This window comes from Tiliqua scincoides, chromosome 8, assembly GCF_035046505.1.
Source record: "Tiliqua scincoides isolate rTilSci1 chromosome 8, rTilSci1.hap2, whole genome shotgun sequence".
NCBI classification, from domain to species: domain Eukaryota; kingdom Metazoa; phylum Chordata; class Lepidosauria; order Squamata; family Scincidae; genus Tiliqua; species Tiliqua scincoides.
In genome coordinates, this window is record NC_089828.1 from 40,730,560 (window position 1) to 40,747,304 (window position 16,745).

Consider the following 16,745-nt stretch of genomic DNA (forward strand, 5'->3'; position numbering starts at 1 on the left):
AAAGAGGCAAAGAAGGAAGGCCCATAGCCAGGGAGACCGACCAGGGACAGACTGCACTTGCTCCCGGTGTGGAAGGGATTGTCACTCCCAGATTGGCCTTTTCAGTCACACTAGACGCTGTGCCAGAACCACCATTCAGAGCGCGATACCGTAGTCTTTCGAGACTGAAGGTTGCCAATATACAATATTTTCTAAAATTTACCTCCAGCTTCAATATGATGAAGACAACCCTGGCTTTATTTTCAATTCTTTCAAATAGATTCAGATAATGGCTGGATTTTGCATTTTCAGACAGTACTGGCAGTGCTTCGAAACCAGTCATATTGGCCTGTCAGGAAAAAAAATCCCACAACCAAAAGTAGGGTCATGCTTTTCTTAGGAGCAATTAAAATATTATAGGCAGTCTTCCTATCCAAACCTCCTCCTCCAATGCAGCTGCGCCAACTGAGTGCACAGTTTCTGTGGGAGGGGAGCAGTTTGAAAGGTCTCCTCAGGCTAAGTAAATATTTGCTCACTTACCTTCACCACCACCATGGAACTCCTTGGATCTACACCTGCTGTTTAGTTGGTGTAAATCCAAGGAGCTGATGGTTCACTTTCCTGCTTTTCAATATTGTGATTGATACCATTACAAGGAAAGTCATGCACATTGGGGCAAAAAATCAAAACTTTAGATATAGGCTGATGGGTTCTGAGCTGTCTGTGACAGATCAGGAGAGAGATCTTGGAGTGGTGGTGGACAGGTCGATGAAAGTGTCAACCCAATGTGCGGCGGCAGTGAAGAAGGCCAATTCTATGCTTGGGATAATTAGGAAGGGTATTGAGAACAAAACAGCTAGTATTATAATGCCGTTGTACAAATCGATGGTAAGGCCACACCTGGAGTATTGTGTCCAGTTCTGGTCGCCGCATCTCAAAAAAGACATAGTGGAAATGGAAAAGGTGCAAAAGAGAGCGACTAAGATGATTACGGGGCTGGGGCACCTTCCTTATGAGGAAAGGCTACGGCGTTTGGGCCTCTTCAGTCTAGAAAAGAGACGCTTGAGGGGGGACATGATTGAGACATACAAAATTATGCAGGGGATGGACAGAGAGGATAGGGAGATGCTCTTTACACTCTCACATAATACCAGAACCAGGGGACATCCACTAAAATTGAGTGTTGGGCGGGTTAGGACAGACAAAAGAAAATATTTCTTTAATCAGCGCATGGTCGGTCTGTGGAACTCCTTGCCACAGGATGTGGTGCTGGCGTCTAGCCTAGACGCCTTTAAAAGGGGATTGGACGAGTTTCTGGAGGAAAAATCCATTATGGGGTACAAGCCATGATGTGTATGCGCAACCTCCTGATTTTAGGAATGGGTTAAGTCAGAATGCCAGATGTAGGGGAGGGCACCAGGATGAGGTCTCTTGTTATCTGGTGTGCTCCCTGGGGCATTTGGTGGGCTGCTGTGAGATACAGGAAGCTGAACTAGATGGGCCTATGGCCTGATCCAGTGGGGCTGTTCTTATGTTCTTATGAGGACAGGCATGGAGTTCAGTGTGACAAACAACTTCCTGACCAACTTGATGTTCTCAAACAATAGTGCCATATTTGCCAACACAGATGCAGAGGCCACAGACATTTATCACATAGTTCAAATCACCAAATTCTACCTCCCAAGGGTCAATGTCAATAAGACCAAAATTACAACCACAGATGGATCACAGACTAATATTCACCTTGATGGGGTCCAAGTTGAGCAGGTTCAAGAATTCCAATACCTGGGATCACCGGTAAAGGAGAAAAAAGTGGCATCCATCACCGAAGTCCGCAGCAGGATTGGCCAGGCAGTAATAGCATTTGCCTTGCTCAAATGGTGCTTCTGCAAGGCCAATATCACCATCAAGACCAAAATCCACCTCTTTCAAACACTATTCTTACCAATTCTCCTTTGTGGATCAGAAACATGGACTCTGCTTAGATCAGACATGAACAAGCTTCCAAATGAGATGCTTGAGACAGATCATGGATGCCTCTCTTCATGATTGCCATCATAACGAGACAATTTGGTTAAGGTATGATCATCAACCAGTCAAAGAGCAAATCCAAGAATGCAGACTATGATGGTTTGGCTGTGCCTACAGAAGGAACACCAGCTCCTCTGGAGAGAATTACCTCGCCAGAGCATTACCAGAGGTGATGCTCAGGGCAGCTTATGTAAATTAGTTTTAAATGTAAGGATGCTTCCATCTCTTTGGCCATATAGCCTTGCTAGATAGTTGACCAATTTCCTTCCTCCCCCCCCCACCCCAGCTCCAATTCTCTGGGGTGTTGTGGCTCTCTTCATCCCATCTCACATCTCAACTACTAGGAGTAGACAGCCAGTCATCTAAGGGCACACTCTTCAGTCCCTTCTCCTTAGAGTGTGCATCTTTTTTGTCTAGGACAGAATGGCACTGTGCCTCACCTGAGATGTTGACTGATGAAAGCTGGGTGGCATATACAGCATAAATAGAATTATAATTATATTTAATATAATAAATTATACATTATCAGCATAAATAGAAGGCAGTTGTCAACATTCTGTCACATTCTGTGACCAAACAAAAGCTAGGATTAGGGGCTAGGTACATGATTGCAGGTTTGAATCTTTGTGATTGGGAGGCCACTTAAATGAGAGGAAGAAAAAAACCAAGGGAAAACCCTACCCTTAAGACTGGGGGTTATGCAACAGGGTATGCTGTGTACACGCATACACTCTAGAACAGTGCTTCACAGAATGGAGGGTGACGCTTGGTCATGTACTTGTGTGGAAAGTGCCACTACTACCACGGATAGTACCACTGCTCTGCCTGGCCTAATCCAACCAGAAAAGAAGATGGCAGTGCAGCAGCCCAGATCCTTCAGAAGAGGTTCAACTCAGTGCTGGGGTGGTGGTGGTGCAGAACGGTGGAGACACCAGAAGTCAAGTAATGTGTGGGAAGTATTCTCTATTGCTGAAAGAACCACTTAGTGGCAAATTGAAAGCTCCCACACACAACCCTGGAGGCAGTGGTACTTTCCAGAAAGCAGTACTCTAGACACAAGTTGAAAAACTCTGCTACAGAAGTTCCCTCACACCTCCTATTGATTATACGATTTCCCCAGTAACTACGAAACAGGGAGCATCTTAAAACATGCAGTTGGACCTGAACTTAGGGGATGTGGGATGAGATAAGAGGCATCTGGCAGCAGGCTGGAACCAGCGTTCTTAAAGCAGATCCTGCACCAGCTACAACAGTGTCTGCAGCCCGAAAACTGGAGAAGTTGGAAGCAAAACTAAAGGAGTTCTACCACTAAATGCTGTAGCTGAACATTCACAGAAATTAGACAGGGCTAAGTTTCATTCTGACAGGCCAGGCAGCCAGAGGCAGGAGACATAAATGCTGTTTAGTTTGAAACTAACCCATTAATCCTTTCAGTGGCCCTGGGCACATGTAAGGTTGAATGTAGAACAATGCTATACACGCAAGATGACCAAACTTCTGGGTTAATGAGATATTTTGCTAAGATTCAAATGGAAGGAGGATTGGTCAACTAATAATTTAAGGTTAAACCAAGCCTCCAGGTAACAAGGGCAGTAAACCTCTGTGTACCAGAGAGTGGGTACCAATAAGAGGAAATCCATCACTTACCTGCTTAATCATTTCTTAGAGGCAGGTATCTGGCTGGCTGCTGTTAGAAGCAGAATAGTAGGCAAAACTGTTCTGATCCATCAGAGAAAGCCTCATTGATAAGTGAATCAGCAGCCATTAACATTTTATAACAGTCGCTGGGCGGGGGCAGAGGATGACAGAGAAGGCTAGTGCCTTCATGCTCTGATTGTGGATTTCCCAATCCCATCTAACTGGCTACTAGCTATCAGAAACTGGCTACCAGAATTGCTGAACTAGATAAGAACATAAGAACATAAGAACAGCCCCACTGGATCAGGCCATAGGCCCATCTAGTCCAGCTTCCTGTATCTCACAGCGGCCCACCAAATGCCCCAGGGAGCACACCAGATAACAAGAGACCTCATCCTGGTGCTCTCCCCTACATCTGGCATTCTGACTTAACCCATTCCTAAAATCAGGAGGTTGCGCAATACACATCATGGCTTGTACCCCATAATGGATTTTTCCTCCAGAAACTCGTCCAATCCCCTTTTAAAGGTGTCTAGGCTAGACGCCAGCACCACATCCTGTGGCAAGGAGTTCCACAGACCGACCATGCGCTGAGTAAAGAAATATTTTATTTTGTCTGTCCTAACCCGCCCAACACTCAATTTTAGTGGATGTCCCCTGGTTCTGGTATTATGTGAGAGTGTAAAGAGCATCTCCCTATCCTCTCTGTCCATCCCCTGCATAATTTTGTATGTCTCAATCATGTCCCCCCTCAAGCGTCTCTTTTCTAGACTGAAGAGGCCCAAACGCCGTAGCCTTTCCTCATAAGGAAGGTGCCCCAGCCCCGTAATCATCTTAGTCGCTCTCTTTTGCACCTTTTCCATTTCCACTATGTCTTTTTTGAGATGCGGCGACCAGAACTGGACACAATACTCCAGGTGTGGCCTTACCATCGATTTGTACAACGGCATTATAATACTAGCTGTTTTGTTCTCAATACCCTTCCTAATTATCCCAAGCATAGAATTGGCCTTCTTCACTGCCGCCGCACATTGGGTTGACACTTTCATCGACCTGTCCACCACCACTCCAAGATCTCTCTCCTGATCTGTCACAGACAGCTCAGAACCCATCAGCCTATATCTAAAGTTTTGATTTTTTGCCCCAATGTGCATGACTTTACACTTACTGACATTGAAGCGCATCTGCCATTTTGCTGCCCATTCTGCCAGTCTGGAGAGATCCTTCTGGAGCTCCTCACAATCACTTCTGGTCTTTACCACTCGGAAAAGTTTGGTGTCATCTGCAAACTTAGCCACTTCACTGCTCAACCCTGTCTCCAGGTCATTTATGAAGAGGTTGAAAAGCACCGGTCCCAGGACAGATCCTTGGGGCACACCGCTTTTCACCTCTCTCCATTGTGAAAATTGCCCATTGACACCCACTCTCTGCTTCCTGGCCTCCAACCAGTTCTCAATCCAGGAGAGGACCTGTCCTCTAATTCCCTGACTGTGGAGTTTTTTCAGTAGCCTTTGGTGAGGGACCATGTCAAACGCCTTCTGAAAGTCCAGATATATAATGTCCACGGGTTCTCCCGCATCCACATGCCTGTTGACCTTTTCAAAGAATTCTATAAGGTTTGTGAGGCAAGACTTACCCTTACAGAAGCCATGCTGACTCTCCCTCAGCAAGGCCTGTTCGTCTATGTGTTTTGAGATCCTATCTTTGATGAGGCATTCCACCATCTTACCCGGTATAGATATTAGGCTGACCGGCCTATAGTTTCCCGGGTCCCCCCTCTTTCCCTTTTTAAAAATAGGCGTGACATTTGCTATCCTCCAATCTTCTGGCACCGTGGCCGTTTTGAGGGACAAGTTGCATACCTTAGTCAAGAGATCTGCAACTTCATTCTTCAATTCCTTAATAACCCTTGGGTGGATGCCATCAGGGCCCGGTGACTTATTGATCTTTAATTTATCAATGAGGTCTGAAACATCTTCTCTTTTAACCTCTATCTGACTTAACTCCTCGGTCAGGAGGGGCCGTTCGGGCAGCGGTATCTGCCCGAGGTCTTCTGCCGAGAAGACAGATGCAAAGAACTCATTTAATTTCTCTGCCATCTCTAAGTCTCCTTTTATCTCCCCTTTCCCTCCCTCACCATCCAGAGGGCCAACCGCTTCTCTGGCGGGTTTCCTGCTTCTAACATATTTGAAGAAGCTTTTATTATTCCCCTTAATGTTGCTGGCCATGCGTTCCTCATAGTCTCGCTTGGCCTCCCCTATCACCTTCTTACATTTCTTTTGCCACAGTTTATGTTCCTTTTTATTCTCTTCATTAGGGCAAGACTTCCATTTACGGAAGGAAGCTTCCTTGCCCTTCACAGCCTCTCTAACTTGGCTGGTTAGCCATGCGGGCACTCTCCTGGATTTAGTGGAACCCTTCTTTCTTTGCGGTATACACCTCTGCTGGGCCTCTATTACTGTTGTTTTAAGCAGCCTCCATGCACTCTGGAGAGACTGGACTCTTTTTGCCCTCCCTTTCAACCTCCTTCTAACCAGCCTCCTCATTTGAGGGAAGTCTGCCCGTCGGAAGTCAAGGGTTTTTGTTAGAGATTTGCCTGGTATTCTTCCCCCAACGTGCACGTCAAAACGGATCGCAGCATGATCACTGTTCCCCAATGGCTCAGTAACGTTTACATCTCTAACCAGGTCCTGCGTACCGCACAAAATTAAATCCAGAGTCACCTGTCCTCTGGTGGGCTCCGTGACTAGCTGATCTAAGCCACAGTCATTTAGCACGTCAAGAAATCCGGTTTCCTTATCGTGACCAGAACACAAATTGACCCAGTCAATATGAGGATAATTGAAGTCCCCCATGATTACAACCCTGTCCTTCCTTGTCACCTCCCTGATCTGTTTCCTCATTTCAAGGTCCCCATCAGATTTCTGGTCTGGAGGACGATAGCACACCCCCAGTATTACATCGCTGCTCAAGCCTGGTAATTTAACCCACAGAGATTCTACGGTGGAGTCGGACCCACCTTCAATCTCTACTTTGCTGGATTCTATCCCTTCCTTAACATAAAGGGCCACCCCACCTCCAACACGCCCCTGCCTGTCCCTCCTGTAGAGTTTATAGCCCGGGATTGCGGTATCCCACTGATTCTCCGCATTCCACCAGGTTTCCGTTATGCCCACTATGTCAATATTTTCCCTTGTCACCAGACATTCCAGTTCTCCCACCTTTGCTCGTAGACTTCGGGCATTCGCATAAAAGCATTTATACACGGAATGCCCCAGGATGGGCTGCTTATTCGCTCCTTTGTCCCTGCATCCTCTCATTGTGCCAAACCGTCTATCACATCCCATCACCCTACCTTTCCCAATTTCTTCTCCTACCCTGCCTTTGTCTTGTTGTTCTCTAACCTCCCCATCCTCATCCCATAGGGATGAGGAGTCCCGAACCGGATGCCCCTCGGCTCCTGTCAGCCTTCCCCCAGGGATCAGTTTAAAAGCTGCTCTGCCACCTTTTTAATATTATGCGCCAGCAGTCTGGTTCCATTCTGGTTCAAATGGAGCCCGTCCCTCTTGTACAGGCCCCGCTTGTCCCAAAACGTTCCCCAGTGCCTAACGAATCTAAACCCCTCCTCCCTACACCACCGTCTCATCCACGCATTGAGACCCCTGATCTCCGCCTGCCTAGCTGGCCCTGCGCGTGGAACAGGTAGCACTTCAGAGAACGCTACCTTTGATGGTCCTCTGGACTTGTGCAAACGTGTTCCTTATAGTGGAAGCCAAACAATCTGCACTTCAAAATGTTGCTTGAAGAATAGTCTAAATGGGAAACAAACACCAAGCACAACCAGAGAAGAAATTAAATTGAAATCTTTCCTTTTATTTATTAAACAAACACTATAATCTTGAATTCTGCAGAATGTGTATTGAAGGAAAGAAAAATAATTTCTTTTCTTTACAAAAGAAAAAAGAAGAAAAGAACAGACAGAGATATAAGTAAAAACATATGTACAGGATGGAAAGCTGACCAGCTGAAAAGAGAGGGAAAGCAACAGAAGCAATAGAGAACGGTGGCTTGGATTTTAAAAGAAGAATCCAAAGGAATTCAACAGGCAATTAAATTAGAATACAAATATTGAAGAAGAGGGGGAGAGAAGAGAGCCCTAACCATGGCTGAGGTTGCAAGCTGCAATCTATACAGTAAAAAATCATTTCAAATTCTAAACTGATTTGAAGGTGGTGTGTATGTGAATGGTATGTGTTTAAATCGCAAACTATTGCTTAATTTTGAGATGTTTTGAAATTTGACTGAAAACAATTGGCTTACTGTGGGGGCAGGAAAAACTGAAATAGGGAAGAGCCAGGACGGTTTGAGGACCACTTCCTTCCTTCACCCAAGTCCCCACAGAGACTTCCACAGAAGGAAGGGGACAGCCTCAGGCTTTCCACTTGCCGCCAGCACAACCCGGGGTATCCACAAGTCTCCCACAACAAAAACGTAGCAACAGTTGGCAAGGGAAAAAGGAAGAGCCAAGCAAGCTCGAACAGGAGTGATTGCCACAACCCAAGTGAACTTGTAAGAAGTGCTTTTCTCCTCCAACTGTTTGAAATGGTCCAGTCTTTTCCTATGGCAGGATGCTGATCTGGGCAGGCTTCTCAGATTGTGGAATTTCCAGGAAAAGTTGTATTTGGATAATGACACCCATCCCTGGAGAAGGCGTATATGTTGTTTCAGCTACCATCTGCCTTTAGCAAGTGCTTATTTATTTACTGAAACGTACTTTTCCCCATTCCTTCAAAAAAACGGTAGTCTAGGAAGCACCCCAGTGAGTTTTCTTTTTCTTTTGTATGTTTGACAGCTGAACATTCTCTCCAGCTTCACAGGCGGTGCCTCCAAACATGCCATGGGGAGAAAAGCAAGAATATACAGTACTGTGTTTAAGTTTGCTGCAACTAGATGCATCATGCCAGAAAAGGAGTGACAACACTCAAAAGTAGCAAGCAGCGTATACCTGGAAAGAACACGGAAGAAAAGAAAGAGAAAGCACATATTCCAAACATCCTTGTCCACACGGTCCTTGTCCTTAGCCACACTGCACACTCAACCGCTATTTGCCTGGCCACTGACGAATACACACTCACCCACATTTCTACTTGGACATCTGCTCTGGGATTCTCAGCGGGGGAGAGGGGGGCTGGTGAATTTTATCTCCCCTACCGTTTAGAAAAGGCCAAAGCAGATGCAGGCAAGTTTATCAGATGCCAGGCAGAGCAGAAGCAACAATGTGAAAGGATCCATTCCTCCCCCAAACACGCACACACACGCGCACACACACACACACTCTCTCTATGGGACAGAGAGGAGAAGTATCAGAACAGCGGAGGCAATTTCAACAAGACAGTCACTTGCATGCTGCCCCACCCCGGCTCTGCTCTGCACCTTTTTTGTGACTGAACTACACCTGAATTGGGGTTTTAACCGAGGTAGTTGGCTAGAAACTGGGAAAAAAGTTCCTCCACCTGGCATTTTTGTTCTGGAAGGCCCATCATCCCCCTCCCTCCTCCCATTCAACACCCCTTCCCAAAAGCCGCTCTGTTCCTCAACATGCCTGGCTCGAGACGAAGCTTTGGCGAAAGAGAGGAACACACAGCCCTTTCTGTCTTCCAAAACACACCAAGTTATTGCACTTCAAAAAAAGACAACAGATTTGTGGTTCAAGCCCTTCCCGCATTCCGACCCCCCCCTTTCACCCTCCCCCAATGGCTTCTGTTCAACTAAAAAAAAGGAATCGCTATGCAAGAATCCTACATTAACTTTCCAAAGAGGCTATAAAGGGTTCCAATGGTCTCTTTGCATGAGGTTCTTTCTGAGCTGCTGGAGACATCAAGTGATTCCAATCCATTTCAGAGGTTTTCCATTTTCTCCCCCACCCCCACCCTATCATCATATGTGCCCATGGAACAGAAAAACCCAACCTGAAATATTGCTGGATTCTAGAAACCTCCCAGCTTAAGCATGAAAAAACAACCCCACCCTTTAAAGAGTCTAGCAACATACTGAGAGATAAATGAACATGTGCACACATGTCTACATGTGCCAGGAATGGTTGTTGACCAAGGCAAAATGAAAGAGATGCACGCAACTCTGAAAACACAAGAGGGTTCAAAGAGCTCCTGGGGGTTTTGAAAAGCTCCAAGCATCAGGTTATTAAAAAGCAACCAGTGGGGGAGGGGAAGAGGGAGAGAAAGAGAGAGGGAGAGAGAAAGGAAAACCAGGTCAGTGGCAATTCCCAACAAGCTGCCTTGCATGAGAGGTGCGCCCCTTGCTTCTGAAGGTGGCTCAAGCTCAGCCACATGTTGGTTTGAAAGATGGATGTTTCCAGCCACGGAGCAGCTCCCTGAAGGGTATTTTTTTAGTCTGAACTCAGAAGTCAAAGGGAAGCTTGGAGGAAGCCGAGATGGAAGTGGGTATGGAGGGAGAAAAAGTCCCTCTTCCCGTGTCTGAGTAAGCACCAGAGTATTCAAGCTTTTCCGCTCAGATGTCTCAGAGTGCCTTCTGCAGTCAGCAGGCGGAAGCCAAATCCTTCTGGTACAAGCGGGGCAGTTTCCTTTTCGGTCCACCGTCATCGTCGTCGTCCTCCTCTTCGTCATCCTCTTCTTCGGAGGATGAGCTGTCCAATGTCAAATCCACCACATCGGCTGGGACCTTGCCATTCTCCCCATTTGTAGTGGGGACAGGGGGTGGCACCCCATTAACATCTGAAGTGCCCACTGGGAGAAAGACAAAGAAGAAGCAGAGGAGATTAAAATGTCTAAGTACTGGTTCCACACACACTTCTTCCACTCTAGCAAACGGTTTTCACTGGTCCCATGTGGGTCTGAGTCCTAGCCTCAGGGCCTGTATCTGTTTTAACACCCAACACCCATAAGTACTGTCAAAATAGGCCAACAGAAGGGAGGTTCCTTATGGGCTATGTGCAGCAAAGTCCATTTCCCTCCCTTTGAGTCCTTGCAGGAAGCCAAGCAAGACAGAAAGAAACCTCTATCACAATCTTTTCACATCTTGGGAAACAGATGTGGCAGGTACTCCATGATCCCCACACATGTGATGTCCCTCCTTTCCATACACACGTTTGAGACAACAGACAGGTAATGTCTGCAAGAACTAAATTTAGGTCCGGATCCTAAGGAGAATTCCACCACAACAGATGGATTTCAGGATTTCAGTTGTTTTCTCCTCAAGTGAGAGACAGACAAAAGGGCTTTCATACACACACCTGAGCATTTGATGTGTCAATTTAAAAGTGTCCCTGCCAATTTCTCATAAAATGGGCCCTAACTGCTTGCTCTCATGAGTGAGCAACATTGCTGCAGGCAGAAAATGGAAGTCATCTGTAGAGATGAATAATAAGAGCCTCTGCCACTGTTCACATCAGGGAAAGTTAGAGTGTCAGTGGATGGAATTAATGCTGTTACAAGTCAGTTGACAACTAAGGCTTCTAGACCCACCTGTGGATCCTCCCACAACTAATATCGGGCACTGAGGGCTGTAGCTTCTCTCCTTCTCTGCTTTGATCGGGCACCAGGAACCATCGACCAAGTATTCAATTTCATCAGCATCCTCGCATTCCGTTAAGATCTTCGACAGGAGCCTGGGGGTGGGGAGGAAGTCAAGACAAAATGCTGACCTAAGCCACTTAACCAGATTGTGCCTTTGAGGAAGAGAACTGCTTCCACCACAGAGGTCTTCAAGAAATGACATAACAGGCATCTCTTAAAGACTTTTCTAGGGATGGGACATCCTATCTTACAGCCTAACTGGATGCTCCAGCCCTTCCAATTCTATGCTCTGCAGAGAGCTCTTGTGCATTTATTTGTCATCCAGTGCTCTACTGCAGTGGTTCTCAAACTCTCTAGGAGAGTTTGAGCCACAGTCAGTCCTTGGAGGGGCAGGGTGGAGGCAGTGACGCAATCCCCAGGATCGTGTAGCTAAAGGGGACACAGGGACTGGCATTTACTTACCAGTCCCTACAGCAGCTTCCTGGGGGTGTGGGAAGCCCACAAAACTGCAAAACTGGAGTGGAGTGCGATCACTCCGCTTTCACTTTTTAAGCTTCGGGGAGCCCTGCAGAAAGTCGTGGCCTTAGTTAAGAGTGGCCTTATCAGGAGGCAGGCCACAGAGACCAGGCATAGAGAAGTTCTGCATAAGTCTCACCAAAATGAACTACAGTGCTCAGAGGAAGTTGCTTTATACAGAGTTAGACCATTGGTTCATCTAGCTCAGGGTGTCCAAACTTTTTGGCAGGAGGGCCATATCATCTCTTTGACACTGTGTCAGGGGCCGGGGGGGGGGGGGGAAGGAATCAATTTACATTTAAAATTTGATGTAAAATTTACATTACATTTAAAATGTACATACATAAATTTATTAGACATGGAACTTATATGAATGAATGAAGGTCTTGCAGTAGCTCAAGGCCTATAAAAGGCCTTGCACAAAACAAGGCCAGCCTATCCTTCGCTGCCACTGCTGCATCAGACGTGAAACGGCAAGTAGTGGAGGGAGCCCTCGTCCCACAGCCATGGTGAGAGGTCGAACAATTGTCCTCATGCTGAGAGCAGCTGCATTGGGCCAGAGGCTCAATGGAGACCAGGGGCTCCCCGAGGGCCTGATTGGGAGCTCCCGAGGGCCGCAAGTGGCCCCCGGGCTGGGGTTTGGGCACCCCTGATCTAGCTCAATATTTTCAACTGAAATCAATTGGCAGTGGTTCACCTAGTTGCAAACAAGGATCTTTCCCAAAGTGACCCTAAGGTGCTGTTGGGGCCTGAACCTGGAACCTTCTCCATGCAAAACAGTACTGCCTGCTCCACTACTGCTGAACTATAGCCCCATCCATTCATTTCAGTGAGAGCTGCACAGGACAACTTTTCAGTACATTTACTGAGGAGTGTAAAATATATATTTCCCATCTCTGATCCCCAAATGTCGTCAGGCAACTAAGAGATACGATTTGAAGCACTCCTTTTTCCAAGGTACCCAGGGTAGTATGCAGAGGGACTATGAACAGGAACAGCCCTGCTAGATCAGAATAATGGTTCATCTAGTCCTGCATCCCATTTCCAGTGACCACCTGGTTGTAATGACACTCTCCTATTGTTCCCCCCCCACCCCCATAAATGTTTCAAATCAGGAAGTTTCAAGGAAAGCCAGCAAGACAAACCAGCATTTCCATTTCCACCTGCTGGTGCCTCTTGACTGTGCATCTTCTCCCTCACAGTGATCACAGAAACACCAAACGTGAGGAGCAGGAGACAGAGAATAGATAAGAAATACTTATCTAACACGTAGGGGAAAAAATGCTGTAAGCCAGTGGTTCCCAAAGTCCTACTCAGACTTGTAAGTCTTTGTGTGGGTGGGTGGGGGAGCAACGTGATCGCTATGATCTCGCTGATCTGAGGCAGGGAAGGGTTTTTTAAAAAAAATAAAACTTACCTGGGAATCACTACAGCTCTCCAGAGGTTCTGGGGAACCTGTGACCCCCTCTGCAGCCCTCCCTGGGGCTTGGGGTAAAAACAAAAACAAAAAACACTTCTGTTTTCATCTTGAAACCACTGGCGTAACTCACCCATCAATCATTAACTGGTCATAAGTGGCTGGTTTGTCACACACTGGACACATCCATGTTGGCTTCTTTTCATTCATTTGCAGATAAAATACAGCATCGAAGCACTGCAGGTGGGCACAAGTCTCGGCCCGACATGGCACTGACAGGCGCATCTTTACCAACTTTTGCGGGTGGGAAGGGAAAATAAGAAACAAAACCATAAAAGTTCCTGACATAATAGAAAGCCAGAGACAGTTCCTGGAATTATTGTGGTCTAGGGTAGGGCAGCTGGCTGCTGGATTTTCAGGGCCTCACTCTGTTCTCCAGACACCGGCCAAGGTGCTGCTCCATTATAAAATGTGTGCCATCTAATAATAGAGGCTTCACAGTGCACGCATGCTACGGTACAACATGAGATAAAAAGATGCACATCTTTATGTTTAAAAACCCCTCAGAAAAAAGTGTAAGCATTAAGAAGGTGAAATCTCAAGTTATCGCAACTAGAAAAGGTTTTTGGCAGACCAGCGGGGCGAAGCAAAATTGTTTCTGGGGAATGGGGTATGCCTCTCCCAGTAACTGGCAAGTTGCAACTCAGAAATGGGCTGCATCACCACCATTTCTTGCAAAATCTCTTTAAGAGGGCAGAGAGAGAAATACAAGAAGAGAAAGTGGGGTAAAAATTAAACATGGGCCGCAATTTTAAAGGCAGCTGCCTAAGAGACATTTCAAAATATCATGTGCCCCTTGTAACACCATCTTTTCCCAAACCTGCCACTTGTGTTCTGGCTACCTCCATATTCCCCTTGCATTACTGTGTGAAACACCTACCGGGCATATGAGAGAAACTCGGACACCTGTGGTGGCAATTTCACTTTCTGGATCCAGGCGCAACTTTTCTTTGACTGTGTGGGGAAAAGGGAAACAAGATTTACATTAGTAACTTTTACAGTTCCATGGCTGCCTCAGTCTCCTGTCCACAGGCTGTTAATCAAGACTACTAGGGGGAAGCACTACTTCTCATGAAGCAACTTAATATTGTCTTCAATCTTGTGCAGTTTGCCGGGCTGATCCAGGACATTTTGATTCTTGAGACAGAAGAACCAAGCCCTGTCCACCCAATCACCCTGTTTTGCTTTTAAAATGAAATACACAAGAGTTGATACTTGATCAGTCCTTGGCCATTTAATCATATGAGTTGTAGATAAGAATATTTGCATATAAAAACAAACATTCTGAAACAAGAAGTTTTCTTGCTTTTCGAAGATGCACACATATGACATAGCAAGTATAGCCTCAGAAGAGATATTCCCTCCAGTGAGTGAAAGAAAGGGAATGCCTCTTCTAGGATGGCATTTATCAGCTGTGGCTTTTACACGTATGTGTATAAAAAATACTTTGGAAAATCTGCTGCCCAATTAACTGGCAATGACAGCTTTTTAAGTCACACAAAAGAATTTTAATCAATAAACATGGGTGTAATGCTACAACCTCAAAATAAACAATTTCTTCTCTTAGCAGCAGGCTAAACCTACCATAGTCATTCCTAGTGACTGCACTAGCATATATGCACTGCTGAAACAGAGACACCTGCGTTGGCTCGGTCATGTCATGAGAATGGATGATGGCTGGATCCCAAAGGATCTTCTCTATGGAGAACTCGTGCAAGGAAAGCGCCCTACAGGTAGACCACAGCTGTGATACAAGGGCATCTGCAAAAAGGATCTGAAGGCCTTAGGAGTGGACCTCAACAGGTGGGAAACCTTGGCCTCTGAGCGGCCCTCTTGGAGGCAGGCTGTGCAGCATGGCCTTTCCCAGTTTGAAGAGACACTTGGCCAACAGACTGAGGCAAAGAGGCAAAGAAGGAAGGCCCATAGCCAGGGAGACAGACCAGGGACAGACTGCATTTGCTCCCAGTGTGGAAGGGATTGTCACTCCTGGATTGGCCTTTTCAGCCACACTAGACACTGTTCCAGAACCACCATTCAGAGCACAATACCATAGTCTTTCGAGACTGAAGGTTGCCAACACATTCCTGGTGGAAGGGTGGTATGTGATAGGGGCAGGTTCTCTGACCTTTCTAACTCAGCAGGAAATTATTGCTAAGTCATCCATGCTTAGTGAGAAGAAAAGATTTGTTGCAGTTAATACTGACAGTGATCCAGGTAAAATTTATAGTAAAAGATCCACTGCAGGAGCTCAAGGGAAATAAAAAAGAAATAAAATTCAGGAGTCTGAGAGTCATTCCCTAGAGGTATATGGTTTGGCTGCTGTGGCTTCCTACACACTTAAACTAATTCTATTTCCAAAATTAGAAACTTCTCCAAAAACATTATGCAAAAGAATAGGGCAAGTGTATTTCCAGAGACAATACAGGACCAAGTCATTGGGTCAAGGGACTGGTCTGAATTGTCTGACTGCAGAGCTCCTTTAATTTTTCGCAAGAGATTTGAATCAGGATGTCAAAGTGATGGTCACGGTTTGGAGCACCTTTAGTTGTTTTAGGCTGGAATGCCAACACTGGTATCCCTTTCTTGGATCAATCAGATCTGCCAGTGGTTACCCACACACAGGTGACATCAAACTGGACTACTATAACATACACTGGATTGACTAGGAAGGCTTCAGAAATTGCATCTGGTCTAGAAAGCAGCTGCTGGCCAGAGCTAGGGGTTGTGAACATGTCCATGCAGATGATGTATCATCTATACTGACTTCCTGTAAGTTTCAGAACAAAATTAAAAGTGCTGGTGATTACCTATAAACTAGGACCTAAATACTTGAAGGACTCCCTCTCTCCATGCAACACTGCCTGTCCTGTGAGAGCATATGCTGCAGCTTCTCTTTCCGCTGGAAATTTGGTTGGCGACAACTTATGCCAGAGTCTTTATTTTTGTGACAACCAGCCTCCACGATTCTGTCCCACTGGATATTTGATCTGCTCCCTTTTGCAGACATTTGGCCTAGCCTCTCCCTTAATTTTTTGTTTGTTTTTAATAAGGCTGTTTGTTTTTAATAATGGTTCTCTTGCATTGTCCCTTTTTTCTGGGTTTTTGATTATTTAATCAATTATTTGATTATTACCTTGGTTGTATTATATTTAATTGTTGCTTTACTGATTGAGTTGTGAGCCACCTTGAGCTTCCCTCACAGAATAGGATATGGCAGGATATTAAAAAAATAAATTTGTAAAAGTTGACCATTGTAACAGCTAAAGACAGAGAAACCTGTGAGTACCCTTCCCTTCTCAAAGATAACATTTGAAATTTTTTAAATTCCAATATCATCCACTTGTAAATGGAATGGTCAAATCAAGAAATTTTTTCCCACAAGTGCATAGGAGCACATACATTCTAAGAAAGGACATAGCCTCCATTGTTGGGCAAGTCATCTAAGTCAGTCAAGAGTTCTAAATTCGTATAAGGAAATTGCAGTTTCTTGCAACAGCCTCCACTTTATAGACAGAGATGCCATTTGATTTATAGTTCTGTATTTTACACTA

The 16,745-nt window shown here is 45.7% G+C and overlaps 1 protein-coding gene across 3 annotated transcripts in view; it reads right to left on the bottom strand.

The window, feature by feature from the left end:
- Positions 1–9,366: 9,366 nt before the first annotated feature.
- Positions 9,367–16,745, bottom strand: part of PIAS4 (protein inhibitor of activated STAT 4) — a 42,981-nt gene continuing 35,602 nt past the window's right edge. For 2 of the 3 annotated variants that reach the window (XM_066635056.1, XM_066635057.1), the window contains exons 8-11: positions 14,075–14,148; positions 13,268–13,428; positions 11,151–11,293; positions 9,368–10,412 (exon numbers count right to left, since the gene is read on the bottom strand). In XM_066635056.1, coding sequence (XP_066491153.1) covers positions 10,204–10,412; positions 11,151–11,293; positions 13,268–13,428; positions 14,075–14,148 — 587 coding nt within the window. In that variant the 3' untranslated portion in view covers positions 9,368–10,203. Of the gene's footprint in view, positions 10,413–11,150; positions 11,294–13,267; positions 13,429–14,074; positions 14,149–16,745 lie in introns of all 3 variants that reach the window. The other variant, XM_066635055.1, reaches the window with a different exon arrangement.